The sequence below is a fragment of the Pan troglodytes genome, chromosome 20 (genome assembly GCF_028858775.2).
Source record: "Pan troglodytes isolate AG18354 chromosome 20, NHGRI_mPanTro3-v2.0_pri, whole genome shotgun sequence".
In the NCBI taxonomy this organism is placed as follows: Eukaryota; Metazoa; Chordata; class Mammalia; order Primates; family Hominidae; genus Pan; species Pan troglodytes.
Window position 1 is genome coordinate 53258918 of NC_072418.2, and position 13513 is coordinate 53272430.

Here is a 13513-nt window from a genome sequence, read left to right on the forward strand (position 1 = left end):
CTCCCTATGTTGCCCAGATTGGTCTCAAACTCCTGGGCTCAAACAATCCTCCAGCATCGGCCTCCCGAAGTGCTGGGGTTACAGGCATGAGCCACCTCACTCAGCCAGATATAGATTAATGGCTGCCTCAAGCTGGAAGAAAAGGGTGGGAGAATTGGGTATAACTGTTTTTTGTTTGTTTGAGATGGAGTCTAGGTCTGTTGCCAGGCTGGAGGGCAGTGGCGTGATCTAGGCTCACTGCAACCTCTGCCTCCTGGGTTCAAGCGATTCTCCTGCCTCAGCCTCTTGAGTAGCTGGGATTTCAGGTGCCTGCCACCATACTCGGCTAATTTTTGTATTTTTGTAGAGACGGGGTTTCGCCTTGTTGGCTAGGATGGTCTCAATCTCTTGACCTTGTGATCTGCCCTCCTTGGCCTTCCAAAGTGCTGGGATTACAGGTGTGAGCCACCGTGGCCAACGGGTATATCTGCTTATGGGAATGGGGTTTCTTTGTGGAGTGACCAAAATGTTCTAAAATTGGTTATGGTGGTGGTTGCACAACCCTGTGAACTTGCTAAAAACCATTAAATTGTACTTAAAAGTGCTGAATTGTTTGGTATGTGAACCAAATCTCAATAAAGCTATTACCAAAAAAATTAGAGAATATTGGGTTACTTACAAATGAGAACCTTGGTCCACAGCTACCTTCAGACAACAAAACTGCCAGTGACCGAATGCTTCTGTATGCCAGGCACTGCGCTTCCGGGATCCTCATACCCTTCATAAGAAATAAGAACAAGAGGCCAGGCACGGCAGCTCACTCCTGTAATTCCTGCACTTTGAGAGGCCGAGGGGGTGGATTGCCTGAGGTCGGGAGTTCGAGACCAGCCTGGCCAACATGATGAAACCCTGTCTCTATTAAAAATACAAAAAATTAGCCGGGCGTGGTGGCAGGTGCCTGTAGTCCCAGCTACTCAGGAGGCTGAGGCAGGAGAATGGCGTGAACCCGGCAGGCAGAGGTTGCCGTGAGCCGAGATCACGCCACTGTACTAGAGTACACTCTGTCTCAAATAAATAAGAACAAAGCCGGGCACAGTGGCTCATGCCTGTAATCCCAGCACTTTGGGAGGCCGAGGTGGGTGGATCACTTGATGTCAGGAGTTTGAAACCAGCCTGCCCAACACGGTGAAACCCCGTCTCTACTAAAAACACAAAAATTAGCCGGGCATGGTGGCGTGCACCCGTGATCCCAGCTACTCAGGAGGCTGAGGCAGGAGAATAACTTGAACCCGGGAGGCAGAAGTTGCAGTGAACCAAGATTGGGCCACTGCACTCTAGCCTGGGTGACAAGAGCAAAACTCAAAGAAAAAAGGAAGAACGATTTATCCTATTTACCAGTAGGTCAACCGAGACTGAGTGCAATGTGACTCGTCCCAAAAGTGTTGTAATTCCTCTTCAGCCTATTTCAGGACTCTTGCACTTTTCTAACAGTGGAAACTTAGAAACTACTTTAACAGCCACAAGAATCAATACAGGCTGGATGAGAGGCTCATGCCTGTAATCCCGGCACTTTGGGAGGCCAAGGTGGGCAGATCGCCTGAGTCCATGAGTTCAAGAACAGCCTAGGCAACGTGGCGAAACCCCATCTCTACCAAAAATGTAAAAACTTAGCTGGGTGTGGTGGCTCATGCCTGTGGTCCCACATACTCTGGAGGCTGAGGTGGGAGGATCACCTGAGCCCAGGAGGTCAGGGCTGCAGTAAGCCAAGATGGCACCACTGCACTCCAGCCTGGGCGACAGAGTGAGATCTTATCTTTAAAAAATAAATAAATAAATAAAGTATAAATACAGTTCCACCATATCAGGCACCTCATTTGAAACCCACCCTGTTTATGCTTTTACCTCATTTAGTCATAAGAGTAAGGCAACAAGGTCATACTCGTGATCCCGATGGGCTAGGGGAAGTCCCCATATGCTGGTGTGGGACCTCCACCCCAGCCAATGTCCAGGCTCTTGACACCATCTCAGGAAGGAACTTGAGGACAAGTGGGAAAATACTGAAAGTACAAAGATGTATTGCAAAGTGAAAAGTACACACTCAACAAAGAGGAGTACAGGTGGACTCCAGAGAGAGTCTCCTGCAGGGGGGGTTTGGGGCTGCTACCTTAATGGGTTTCTCTCCTTTTTTTTTGAGACAGTCTTGCTCTGTCCCCAGGCTGGAGTGCAGTGGCATGATCTTGGCTCACTGCAACCTCCGCCTCACGGGTTCCAGCGATTCTCCTGCCTCAGTCTCCTGAGTAGCTGGGACTACAGGTATGTACTATGAATTTCTTTAATCAAGGAGTGGAATATTCATGAAGATTCCTAGAAAAAGGAGATTTTTGAGAACTGTGGTGCCACCCACTTTTACACCAAATATGGGTGTTCCTGTAACCGTCCTGGTGCTGGTGGGTGTGTGTTTATGTTAATGAGCATATAACGAGGTCCTAGGTGAGACCTAGGTCATATGTAGGGCCTTGTTGGGTCCAATGTGTCTTAGCCAGGTTGGTCCACACCTAGGGTTTTCAAGAGTCTTATCAGCCCCCACCTGCTGCAACTATTTCAACAGTTTCCTTTTGCTAGTCATGTGAAACTGCTGCCTGGAATTTTCTATTCTCCTGTGACTACCCTGTGTTATTCCTGTCTCGCTTTTTTTTTTTTTTTTTTTTTTTGAGATAGAGTTTCAGTCTGTCGGTAGGCTGGAGTGCAGTGGCGCGATCTCGGCTCACTGCAACCTCCGACTCCTTGGTTCAAGAGATTCTCCTGCCTCAGCCTCCCAAGTAGTTGGGATTACAGGCACGTGCCACCACGCCCAGCTAATTTTTGTATTTTTAGTTGAGATGGGGTTTCACCATGTTGGCCAGGATGGTCTCGATCTCCTGACATCGTGATCTGCCTGCCTCAGCCTTCCAAAATGCTGGGATTACTGGCATGAGCCACCGTGCCTAGCCTCCTGTCTCACTCTTTTTAATTTTTTTATTTTTATTTATTTGTTTATTTATTTATTTATTTTGAGACGGAGTCTTACTCTGTTGCCAGGCTGGAGTGCAGTGGCGCGTTCTCGGCTCACTGCAACCTCCGCCTCCTGGGTTCAAGTGATTCTTCTGTCTCAGCCTCCCAAGTAGCTGGGATTACAGGCACGTACCACCATGCCTGGCTAATTTTTTTTGTATTTTTTTTAGTAGAGATGGGGTTTCATGGTGTTGGTCAGGCTGGTCTTGAACTCCTGACCTTGTGATCCACCTGCCTTGGCCTCCCAAAGTGCTGGGATTACAGGCGTGAGCCACCGTGCCCTGCCTTTATTTTTTTATTTTTGAGATGCAGTTTTGCTCCTGCTGCCCAGGGTGGAGTGCAATGGCAAGATCTTGGCTCACCACAACCTCTGTCTCCCGGGTTCAATTCTCCTGCCTCAGCCTCCTGAGTAGCTGGGATTACAGGTGCCCACCACCATGCCCGGCTAATTTTATATTTTTAGTACAGACCAGGTTTCAGCAAGTTGGTCAGGCTAGTCTCGAACTCCTGATCTCAGGTGATCCACCTGCCTTGGCCTCCCAAAGTGCTGGGATTACAGGCATGAGCCACCATGCCCGGCTTTCTCACTCCTGTTTGCAATTTACAGGCAAGGAAACTGAGGCACGGGGAGGTTAAGGAACTGGGCTCAGTGTTACACAGGAAGGAAGTGACAGAGACACCAGGTTCTGCCATTTCCAACGCTCATGTTAATCACTTATTTCGCTTCTAACATCCCTAGGTGGAAAATTCCACAATCTCAAACGATGGGCCTGAGTAGACATAATAAGTTACAGAAGAGCATGGATCACATAGTCCCATTTCTTTTTTATAAAGGCATACACATATGTCAGAGGCATTCCAACCACAGCGATTGTGTCTTGAATAGGAGCTTGGTAAAATAAGGCTGAGACCTACTGGGCTGCGTTCCCAGGAGGTTGAGGCATTCTTAGTCACAGGATGAGATAGGATAGGAGGTTGGCACAAGATACGGGTCACAAAGAGCTTGCTGATAAAACAGCATATGCAGTAAAGAAGTCAGCCACATCCCAGCAAAACCAAGATGGCGATGAGAGTGACCTCTAGCCGTCCTCATGGCTCATTATACACTAATTATAACGCATTAGCATGCTAAAAGTCACACCCACCAGCACGATGACAGCTTACAAATGCCATGGCAACGTCAGGAAGTTCCCCTATATGGTCTAAACGGGGGAGGAACCCTCAATTCTGAGAATTGCCTACCCTTTTCCTGGAAAACTCATGAATAATCCACCCGTTGTTTAGCATATAATCAAGAAATAACTATAAGTATAATCACAGTGAACAGCCCAAGCCGCTGCTCTACCTGGAGTAGCCATTCTTTTATTCCTTTATTTTTATTGCATTTTATTTTTGAGACGGAGTTTCGCTCTTGTTGCCCAGACTGGAGTGCAATGGCGCAATCTCGGCTCACCGCAACCTCGGCTCACCGCAACCTCCGCTCACCGCAACCTCCGCCTCCCGGGTTCAAGCGATTCTCCTGCCTCAGCCTCTCCCGAGTAGCTGGGATTACAGGCGCCCGCCACCATGCCTGGCTAATTTTGTATTTTTAGTAGAGACGGAGTTTCTCCATGTTGGTCAGGCTGATCTCAAACTCCCGACCTCAGGTGATCTGCCCACCTCGGCCTCCCAAAGTGCTGGGATTACAGCCGTGAGCCACCGCGCCCGGTCCAAGACTGAGCTTTTTTAATTCTTCCAATCACCAAGTTATTGAAACCATTTTTGCAAAATTTTAACAATGAGAAAATTCTGACATCTCAAATCTGGCCAGGCACAGCGGCTCACGCCTGTAATCCCAACACTCTGGAAGGCCGAGGTAGGGGGATTGCCTGAGGTCAGGAGTTCGATACCAGCCTGGCAAACATGGTGAAACCCCATCTCTACTAAAAATAGAAAAATTAGCCAGCCGTGGTGGTGGGCACCTGTAATCCCAGCTACAAGGGAGGCTGAGGCAGGAGAATCGCTTGAACCCAGGAGGCGGAAGTTGCAGTTAGCTGAGATCGCGGCACTGCACTCCAGCCTGGGCAACAGAGTGAGACTCCATCTCAAAAAAAAAAAAGTAAAAATAAGCCCGGTGCCGCAGCTCACGCCTGTAATCCCAGCACTTTGGGAGGCCGAGGCAGGCGGATCATTTGAAGTCAGGAGTTCGAGACCAGCCTCGCCAACATGGCGAAACCCTGTCTGTACTAAAAATACAAAAAAATGAGCCGGGCGTGGTGGCACATGCCTGTAATCCCAGTTACTTGGGAGGCTGAGGCACGAGAATCTCTTGAACCCAGGAGGCAGAGGCTGGAGTGAGCTGAGATCACACCACTGCACTCCAGTCTGGGGTGACAGAGCGAGACCTCTCCAAATAAATAAATAAAAATAAATAAAACCAACAAGCAGCACGACTCCAAAATCAGAAAACTTGTAACGACCAAAAAAGTGCAAACGTGCCTTAAATCAGTCATGTGCGACAAGCAGCTATAGCTAGGGTTTGGCCGCAGGCTCAGAGAAGCGCATGAATGAGCTAAAGCCACAAAGCGCGGGGCTGGAGGTTTGGCTCCCAAGAAGCGAGGAAATGGGTTCGGAACTCTTCTGCCAAGTCCCAGTAGATCTACCCGGTAAACTTCCGGTGAGTTTCCAACTTCCGTGCGGGGCAGCAGCTTCGGCTGGTCCTAAGCGGACCGGAAGTTCGTCAACTTTCACGCTCCGCCCCTCTTCCGGACGTGACGCAAGGGCGGGGTTGCCGGAAGAAGTGGCGAAGTTACTTTTGAGGGTATTCGAGTAGCGGCGGTGTGTCAGGGGCTAAACAGGAGGACGAAGAAAAGCAGAGCAAGGGAACCCAGGCAGGTGCACCCGAGAGTGGGGAGACGCAGGAGGAGCCCCGAACCCGGGGCTTCTCGGCGCTCCCCGCGTACTCCGCTCTGCCCCCTTCTCTCCTTCCATTTCCTCCCCTCGGTAACTCGCGCCTCCCGCGGCTGTTTCCAGGGCAACAGGAGTAGTTCACTCCGCGAGAGGCCGTCCACGAGACCCCCGCGCGCAGCCATGAGCCCCGCCCCCCGCTGGTGCTTGGAGAGGGGCGGGACCTGGAGAGAGGTGTGAGGGCGGAGCATGAATGAAGGAGGCGGGGCGGGGCATGATGGGAGGTGATGGGGCGGGACCTGCAGCGCGGTGCGGGGGCGGGGCATGAAGGGAGGAGGCGGGGCTGGGGGCGGGGCATGATGGGAGGAGATGTGGCGGGGCCTGGAGCGAGGTTGTGGGGGTGCAGTAGGAAGGGAGGAGGCGGGGCGGGGGCGGGGCATGATGGGAGGGGATGGGGACCTGGAGCGAGGTTGTGGGGGTGAGGCTTGGAGGGAGGGATGCGTATGGGGCGGGGCAAGGTGTTGGGAGGCCCATGATGGGGGCTTTAGGGGCTGAACCTGGAAGGTTGAGGGCGGAGCATAGTAGGAGGAGGTGGGGTCAGAATGAGAAATAGGGATGCTTGGGGCAGAAGTGAGGTAAAGTCTTAAGAAGAGGAGGTGGGGGGAAACTACATGGCATGGAGGCCGTGAAGGCAGAGCATGATTAAAGGAGAATGGGCCCTACCTAGAAAAAGCAGGTGGATCGGACCTGAGGGGGCGGGGCCTACAGCAGGGGCGGGGCCTACAGCAGGGGCGGGGCCTACAGCAGGGGCAGGGCCTACAGCAGGGGCGGGGCTTAAGACCAAGCTGAAGGCTGGCGTGGAACAGAAGGGGGCAGGTCCTGTTAGAAGGATGGGGAGGGTTTGTAGGCTGGCAGGAACCAGGGTTGTGGCTGAGAGTAGGGTCTCTGGAGAGATGGAAAAAAAAGGGAAAGCCCTGTCAGGACCTGTAACTGACCTAACCTAACCCTTCTTAGCCCCACAAGGCTCTCAATCCCCTGTATTCTACAGGCTGCTCCGTGACCCCACCATGTCCTCTCCCACCACGAGTTCCCTGGATACCCCCCTGCCTGGTGAGTGACTCTCTTCCCCACCCAGCCCTTATCACACACGAGCAGAAGCTCACTGTACCTCTCCCGGATTCCACCCTCTTCCAGGAAATGGCCCCCCTCAGCCTGGCGCCCCTTCTTCTTCACCCACTGTAAAGGAGGAGGGTCCGGAGCCGTGGCCCGGGGGTCCGGACCCTGATGTCCCAGGCACTGATGAGGCCAGCTCAGCCTGCAGCACAGACTGGGGTGAGACAGGGCCCAGAGACAGGGCCCTGGAGTTGATGTGGGGGCTTGGGGAGGGGTTTAGGAAGGGAGAAGGAAATAGAAATGGGAATGGGAGGCCCCGATCTTTGCTTTTTGTTCTTGCTTTCTCCTTAACATATACATCTTTCTAAATTGCAATTTCCCTGAATGTGAGCAGCAACTCCTCTCTCCCTCCATCCTCTGGCTCTTTGCCCAGGGATCTCCTGTGGGCCCATCTCTCTGGTTCCTGTTTCTCCTTGTGGCTTTCTCATGGCCTCTACCTACCCACCCCAGTCATCCCAGATCCCGAAGAGGAACCAGAGCGCAAGAGAAAGAAGGGCCCAGCCCCGAAGATGCTGGGCCACGAGCTTTGCCGTGTCTGTGGGGACAAGGCCTCTGGCTTCCACTACAACGTGCTCAGCTGCGAAGGCTGCAAGGGCTTCTTCCGGCGCAGTGTGGTCCGTGGTGGGGCCCGGCGCTATGCCTGCCGGGGTGGCGGAACCTGCCAGATGGACGCTTTCATGCGGCGCAAGTGCCAGCAGTGCCGGCTGCGCAAGTGCAAGGAGGCAGGGATGAGGGAGCAGTGTGAGTGCAGCGGGAGGGGGTGGTGCCAGCCTGGCCCCCCGCCTAGCCCTGGGGTTCTGCTGAGGCCTGCATCCCCCTACAGGCGTCCTTTCTGAAGAACAGATCCGGAAGAAGAAGATTCGGAAACAGCAGCAGCAGGAGTCACAGTCACAATCGCAGTCACCTGTGGGGCCACAGGGCAGCAGCAGCTCAGCCTCTGGGCCTGGGGCTTCCCCTGGTGGATCTGAGGCAGGCAGCCAGGGCTCCGGGGAAGGCGAGGGTGTCCAGCTAACAGCGGCTCAAGAACTAATGATCCAGCAGTTGGTGGCGGCCCAGCTGCAGTGCAACAAACGCTCCTTCTCCGACCAGCCCAAAGTCACGGTACTGCTCCCTCCATAACCTTGAGTGTGACGGTCCCAATGGGGTAGAGCCAGCTGGGCCATCACCCACGGTGTGGAAGAATGAGGCTCCAGAGGGCAGGGGCTTTGGGAAGAGGGTCCCCCAGGGTGCAGGCTTGGCCTCAAGGTGGCCGCCCAGACTTAGGCTCACAAAGACCTGGGAGTGATCCTGGTCTCCTGTGTCCCAGCCCTGGCCCCTGGGCGCAGACCCCCAGTCCCGAGATGCCCGCCAGCAACGCTTTGCCCACTTCACGGAGCTGGCCATCATCTCAGTCCAGGAGATCGTGGACTTCGCCAAGCAAGTGCCTGGTTTCCTGCAGCTGGGCCGGGAGGACCAGATCGCCCTCCTGAAGGCATCCACTATCGAGGTAATGGTCCATCTGCCCACAAGGAACCCCAGAGATAGCTCCAGGACAGATGCTGGGAGCAGAGTTAAGGAAGACCAGTGCTTGCCCTTGTAGGATGACATTCCACGGCGAATAGAGTCTTCTATGAGCCAAGGGGAGAAAGGAAAAAGGGTCTGAGGCTGAGAAAATTGAGGATCAGGCCAGAGGCACTATTGCAGAGAAAAGTTGCCAAAAAGGCTTTTCAGAGGAGTTAGCATTTGAATCAAAGTAGGGATAACATATAAGTATTGAGCACCTGCTGTATGCCAGGCTCTATTCCAAGTGTTGGCATATGGGGCAAAGAACACAGCAGATCAAACCCCGTGCCCCAAACCTTGTGCTCACCTGGGGAAAGAGTATCCTAAGGAGATGGGGATGCAGCATGTGCGGAAGCCTGAAGTGGAGAAAGAGCTCGGGCTGTCTCACGTGATGGCTGCACGCTGGTGTGGCTGAGAGAACAGGGGAGAAGGGGACAAGGGATAATCCTGGTGAGATTACACCCCCATTTGGGCCAGGAGGGGAGGGACTAGCAGCTGAAGGGTCACAGGGTTCAAGCTCCCCCTCCCACTGCCGCCCTTAGATCATGCTGCTAGAGACAGCCAGGCGCTACAACCACGAGACAGAGTGTATCACCTTCTTGAAGGACTTCACCTACAGCAAGGACGACTTCCACCGTGCAGGTAGGGCCCAGGGGAGGCTTCGGGGAGGCTTGGCACCCCTGCTGGCTGGAAGACCTGGGGCCAACTCATCCCTGTTGGAGTCTCTGTTTCTTTATCTCCAAAGTTGGGGTGAGGGTTGAGCCAAGGTGAGAGTGAGGTAAGAGTGCATGTGCCACGTGTGGTGGTGCACGCCAATAGTCCCAGCCACTCGAGGCTGAGGAGGGCAGATTGCTTGAGGCTATAGTGAGCCGTGATTGTGCGACGGCATTCCAGCCTGGTGACAGAGAAGACCGTGTCTCTATTTTTAAAAAAAAAGCATGTATTGAGTGCCGACTCTGTACATTGGGTTGCAGTGGAAGTTGAGATAGGAGGAGCCCTGTTACCACATCAGGCATCTTGGTGGGCATTAGGAAAAGCATTCCCCCCTCCCCCGCCAAAACGTGGTCTCACCCAAGGGAGGCAGGCTGGAGCTCGGTCCATTGTGAAGCGGGCAGCCTTCTTTACTGTCTAGGGGAGCACTGCTTCCTGCTCTCTCAGAGCGCTAACCTGCGTGGGTGGGCTTCTGGAAGAAGGCCTGGGCAGTGAGAGGCACTGCCTAGGAAAAGGGTGGGAGGAGCGTTGCTAGTGCTGCAGAGCATGCACCAGGGCCTCGCTCCCTCATTGTCCCAGAATCTCTGGGGGACCTCTCTGTATTTCCCGACATCTGTCCAAACCCCACCCTCTCCCCTTCCTCTTACTCCGGCCCTTTCACCACCCGAGACGGTCCCAGTAACCCTTTTAGTATGAGCTTAGCAGGGCAGGGCTGCAGGGAAGTGTTTCTGGCAGAGGAGATTGGCGATTGCAGAGGCCCTGAGGTTGGGGAGAGTTGGTGGTTTGGAGGAACTACAGGGAGGCCCAGGCAGCTGGAGCACAAGGAGATGGGGTGGAGAGGAGGTCGGGAATCCCACCCTACCCCTTCCCAGCCGCTCCTCTGCCACCACCCTGGAACACTGCCAGGGTCCCCTTGAGGGGCCGCCTGCCTCCACCCCTGCCTGATGGGGCTGCTCACAGCGCAGGCAGAAGGGTCCTGTCAGCACTTGAGGCTGCCCACATCCCTCCTCCGCTCAGAAACCTCCGCGGCTCCCGTCTCACTGGGAGAAGAGCTAGAGTCCTCTCTGTGGCCCACAAAGCCCTTTAGGACCTGGCCTCGCTCACTCTCTGCCCTCAGCTCCCACCCTCTCCCCCTGTTCCAGCCACTCTGGCCTCTTACTGGCACCCATCCAGCATGCTGCAGCCAAGGGCCTGTGTACTTGGAGTTTCCTCTGCCCAGAACTAGGGGGACCAACTGGTCCTAGTTTGCCCAGGACCTTCCCAGTTTTAACACTGAAAGTCTCATGGCCTGGGTAGCCCCCGTCCCAAATCATGGGAACAGCAGACGTTGGTCACCCTCACAATCCCTCATCTCCTTCGGATTGGTTACTGCTCCAGCGTCACCCAGAGCGCAGCCTTCCCTGCCCGCCTTGTGTAAAATAGAACCATGGCTCAGTAGGGCCCTTCACACTTCTCTGCACTGCCTGGTTCCATTGAACTCACAGCCCTCTGACAGGCTGGGCCTCTTCCTAATGTGTTTGTCTGTGACCGGTCCCCTAGGCTCTCAAATGTAAGTGCTGGAGCCTGGCACGTGGCAGGTACTCAGTGACATTTGATGACTGAATGAACAAGTCAGTTTTGGGAATGAGTTTGGGCTTTACCTTGAGCAGTGGAAGCCAGCGCTGGGACCAGCACGATGTGACCTAGGTTTTAAAAGCTTCCCTTTGCCTTTGTGAAGGGGACAAGAATAGGACTCAGGGGAAGCTGCAGCCACCGCCCAGGTGGGAAGGGAGGGTGGTGATAGGATAGTAGAAAATACTGAAGAAACATGCACCCTCATTCATTCCTTCACTGGGCAGCATGTGTGGCACACCTACTACATGCCAGCACTCATGGGCACGGGGCACAGGTGGACAGAAATGACAAGAACGCTGTAATTACTGCTGTGTTCCCAGCCCCGGAGACTGTGGGCAGCGCCAGGGTCCAGGATGTGGGGCACGGTTTCGGGCTGAGGGAGTCACGGGCTGCCTCCCGCCCCGCAGGCCTGCAGGTGGAGTTCATCAACCCCATCTTCGAGTTCTCGCGGGCCATGCGGCGGCTGGGCCTGGACGACGCTGAGTACGCCCTGCTCATCGCCATCAACATCTTCTCGGCCGACCGGCCCAACGTGCAGGAGCCGGGCCGCGTGGAGGCGTTGCAGCAGCCCTACGTGGAGGCGCTGCTGTCCTACACGCGCATCAAGAGGCCGCAGGTAGGGCCCCGCAGAGCCTCTGCGCAGAGCCAACTACGTCCCGCGGCCCACATGGTCCGTTCAGGCTGGGTTCTGCCAGCCGCACTGCCGTCCCCTCCGCAGAGTCTTTCCTCAGGCCCCACCCTGCTCGACTGGGAGCCAGGTCTAGTCCAAGCACAGAGGCGGGCCCCACGCTGGCTCCCACGCCTGGTCGGGGAGGGGCCCTCTTTTCTGTTGGGGTGGGCCTCCCAAAGCCTGGCAGGGCAGGGGCTCAGCCAGCGCCCACCTGCCTCCTCCCTCAGGACCAGCTGCGCTTCCCGCGCATGCTCATGAAGCTGGTGAGCCTGCGCACGCTGAGCTCTGTGCACTCGGAGCAGGTCTTCGCCTTGCGGCTCCAGGACAAGAAGCTGCCGCCTCTGCTGTCGGAGATCTGGGACGTCCACGAGTGAGGGGCCGGCCACCCAGCCCCACAGCCTTGCCTGACCACCCTCCAGCAGATAGACGCCGGCACCCCTTCCTCTTCCTAGGGTGGAAGGGGCCTTGTGCCGAGCCTGTAGACCTATCGGCTCTCATCCCTTGGGATAAGCCCCAGTCCAGGTCCAGGAGGCTCCCTCCCTGCCCAGCGAGTCTTCCAGAAGGGGTGAAAGGGTTGCAGGTCCCGACCGCTGACCCTTCCCAGCTGCCCTCCCTCCCCAGCTTACACCTCAAGCCCAGCACGCAGTGCACCTTGAACAGAGGGAGGGGAGGACCCATGGCTCTCCCCCCTAGCCCGGGAGACCAGAGGCCTTCCTCTTCCTCTGCTTTTATTTAATAAAAACTAAAAACAGAAACAGGAAAATAAAATATGAATACAATCCAGCCCGGAGCTGGAGTGCAAGATGGAGAGGGCGTGGGCTTCTAGGGACCTCAGTGACACTGGGTCCCTGAACCTGATTGAGCAGGTGGGACTGGGTGTCCCCAGGCTGTTGGGAAAAGGGTGGCACATAGGGTCCCAGTGCTGGGTGGTGTGTCGCCTGCTGTGAAAGTTCAGGACAAAGGCCTCAGCCTCAGGGTCACCTCCCTGGACAAGGTGAATCAGAACTCGCCCTTGAAGGATAAACAGGATTTAAGTGAATGAGGGGACCTGGACTTTTGTCCGAACAACAAGTGTTTGCTGAGGCCTCCTGTGGGCCAGGCACTGGGTTGGCCATTCTAGAGATGGAGACATTCACCCAATAAATGTTTCCAGAGCATTAACTACAGTTAGGCACAATTCTAGGCACTGGAAACATCCGTGAACAAGATAACCATCCTCCTACCAAGACTCGGGGGATAGGGACTTTAATGAGCATGGCACTGTGGTGGGGCTAGAGGAAATCAGGGAAGATATCACAACAGAGGCAATCGCTGGGACCTAAAACGAGAGCCTGGGGGCTGGGCCTCCAAGTTGAGGGAACAGCACTTGCAAAGTTTGAGAGGAGAGACGCCAGGAGTTCGGAGCGAAGCGACGAAGTTCCTCCAATCCTTCCTGCCCCTGTGCCAGCCCTGAAGGAGCTGAATGAGCAATTCCAATCGAGGGCGAAAGGGGGGTTGCATGGAGGGATGCAACTTAAAGGTATATTTATTTGGGGCGGGGGACAGCGGAAGTGAGAGTAGTTACCAACGATCACCTTATCCTAAGAGTAGTGTACCGGGCGCCCCACAAGTGTCCCTATCATGCGTTGTTGAGTCTAATTTACATATAGGGAAACTGAAGCTAGGATGAAGGAGAACAGATCAAGCCAGGACTCTACCGCTTATCGGCCAGCCTCTGCGGGGATCTTGGGCGTCAGGTCACCAGCTGGCTGCTGGGCAGCGACGGGGCAGCGCTCCCTACACGGCCCCGGGCGAGAGGCGGGCGGGGGGACGCGGAGGATGCGCGCGCAACACCCGAGGGTGGGAGGAGAGAGAACAGAACCGCGGCGCGCCCAGACCGCACGAGGT

The 13513-nt window shown here is 55.0% G+C and overlaps 1 protein-coding gene and 1 long non-coding RNA gene across 4 annotated transcripts in view; both read left to right on the forward strand.

Annotated features, from left to right (window-relative positions):
• Window positions 1-2657, forward strand: part of LOC104003412 (uncharacterized) — a 44228-nt gene extending 41571 nt beyond the window's left edge. For both annotated transcript variants that reach the window (XR_676012.4, XR_676011.4), the window contains exon 4: window positions 2178-2657. This is a non-coding gene — a long non-coding RNA (uncharacterized LOC104003412). The remainder of the gene's footprint in view (window positions 1-2177) is intronic.
• A 3073-nt stretch (window positions 2658-5730) lies between these two features.
• Window positions 5731-12394, forward strand: NR1H2 (nuclear receptor subfamily 1 group H member 2). 2 transcript variants are annotated; one of them, XM_054672652.2, is made up of 10 exons: window positions 5731-5904; window positions 6043-6150; window positions 6965-7026; window positions 7111-7248; window positions 7540-7830; window positions 7913-8190; window positions 8396-8575; window positions 9174-9273; window positions 11364-11572; window positions 11854-12394. In XM_054672652.2, exons 3-10 carry the CDS (start codon window positions 6984-6986, stop codon window positions 11998-12000), a joined length of 1386 nt encoding a protein of 461 aa, XP_054528627.1. In that variant the 5' UTR covers window positions 5731-5904; window positions 6043-6150; window positions 6965-6983; the 3' UTR covers window positions 12001-12394. The 2 variants fall into 2 exon arrangements, with proteins under 2 accessions (XP_054528627.1, XP_016792139.1); XM_016936650.3 differs by having other exon boundaries at window positions 5756-5900.
• Window positions 12395-13513: the final 1119 nt, after the last annotated feature.

What these genes read in the sequence shown, in the direction of transcription:
- NR1H2 (XM_054672652.2), top strand. Translation starts at nt 6,984, where the DNA reads ATGTCCTCTCCCACCACGAGTTCCCTGGATACCCCCCTGCCTG. An exon ending in CCTGGATACCCCCCTGCCTG is followed by an intron (nt 7,027 to 7,110) that starts GTGAGTGACTCT and finishes ACCCTCTTCCAG; the next exon opens with GAAATGGCCCCCCTCAGCCT. An exon ending in CCGACCAGCCCAAAGTCACG is followed by an intron (nt 8,191 to 8,395) that starts GTACTGCTCCCT and finishes CCTGTGTCCCAG; the next exon opens with CCCTGGCCCCTGGGCGCAGA.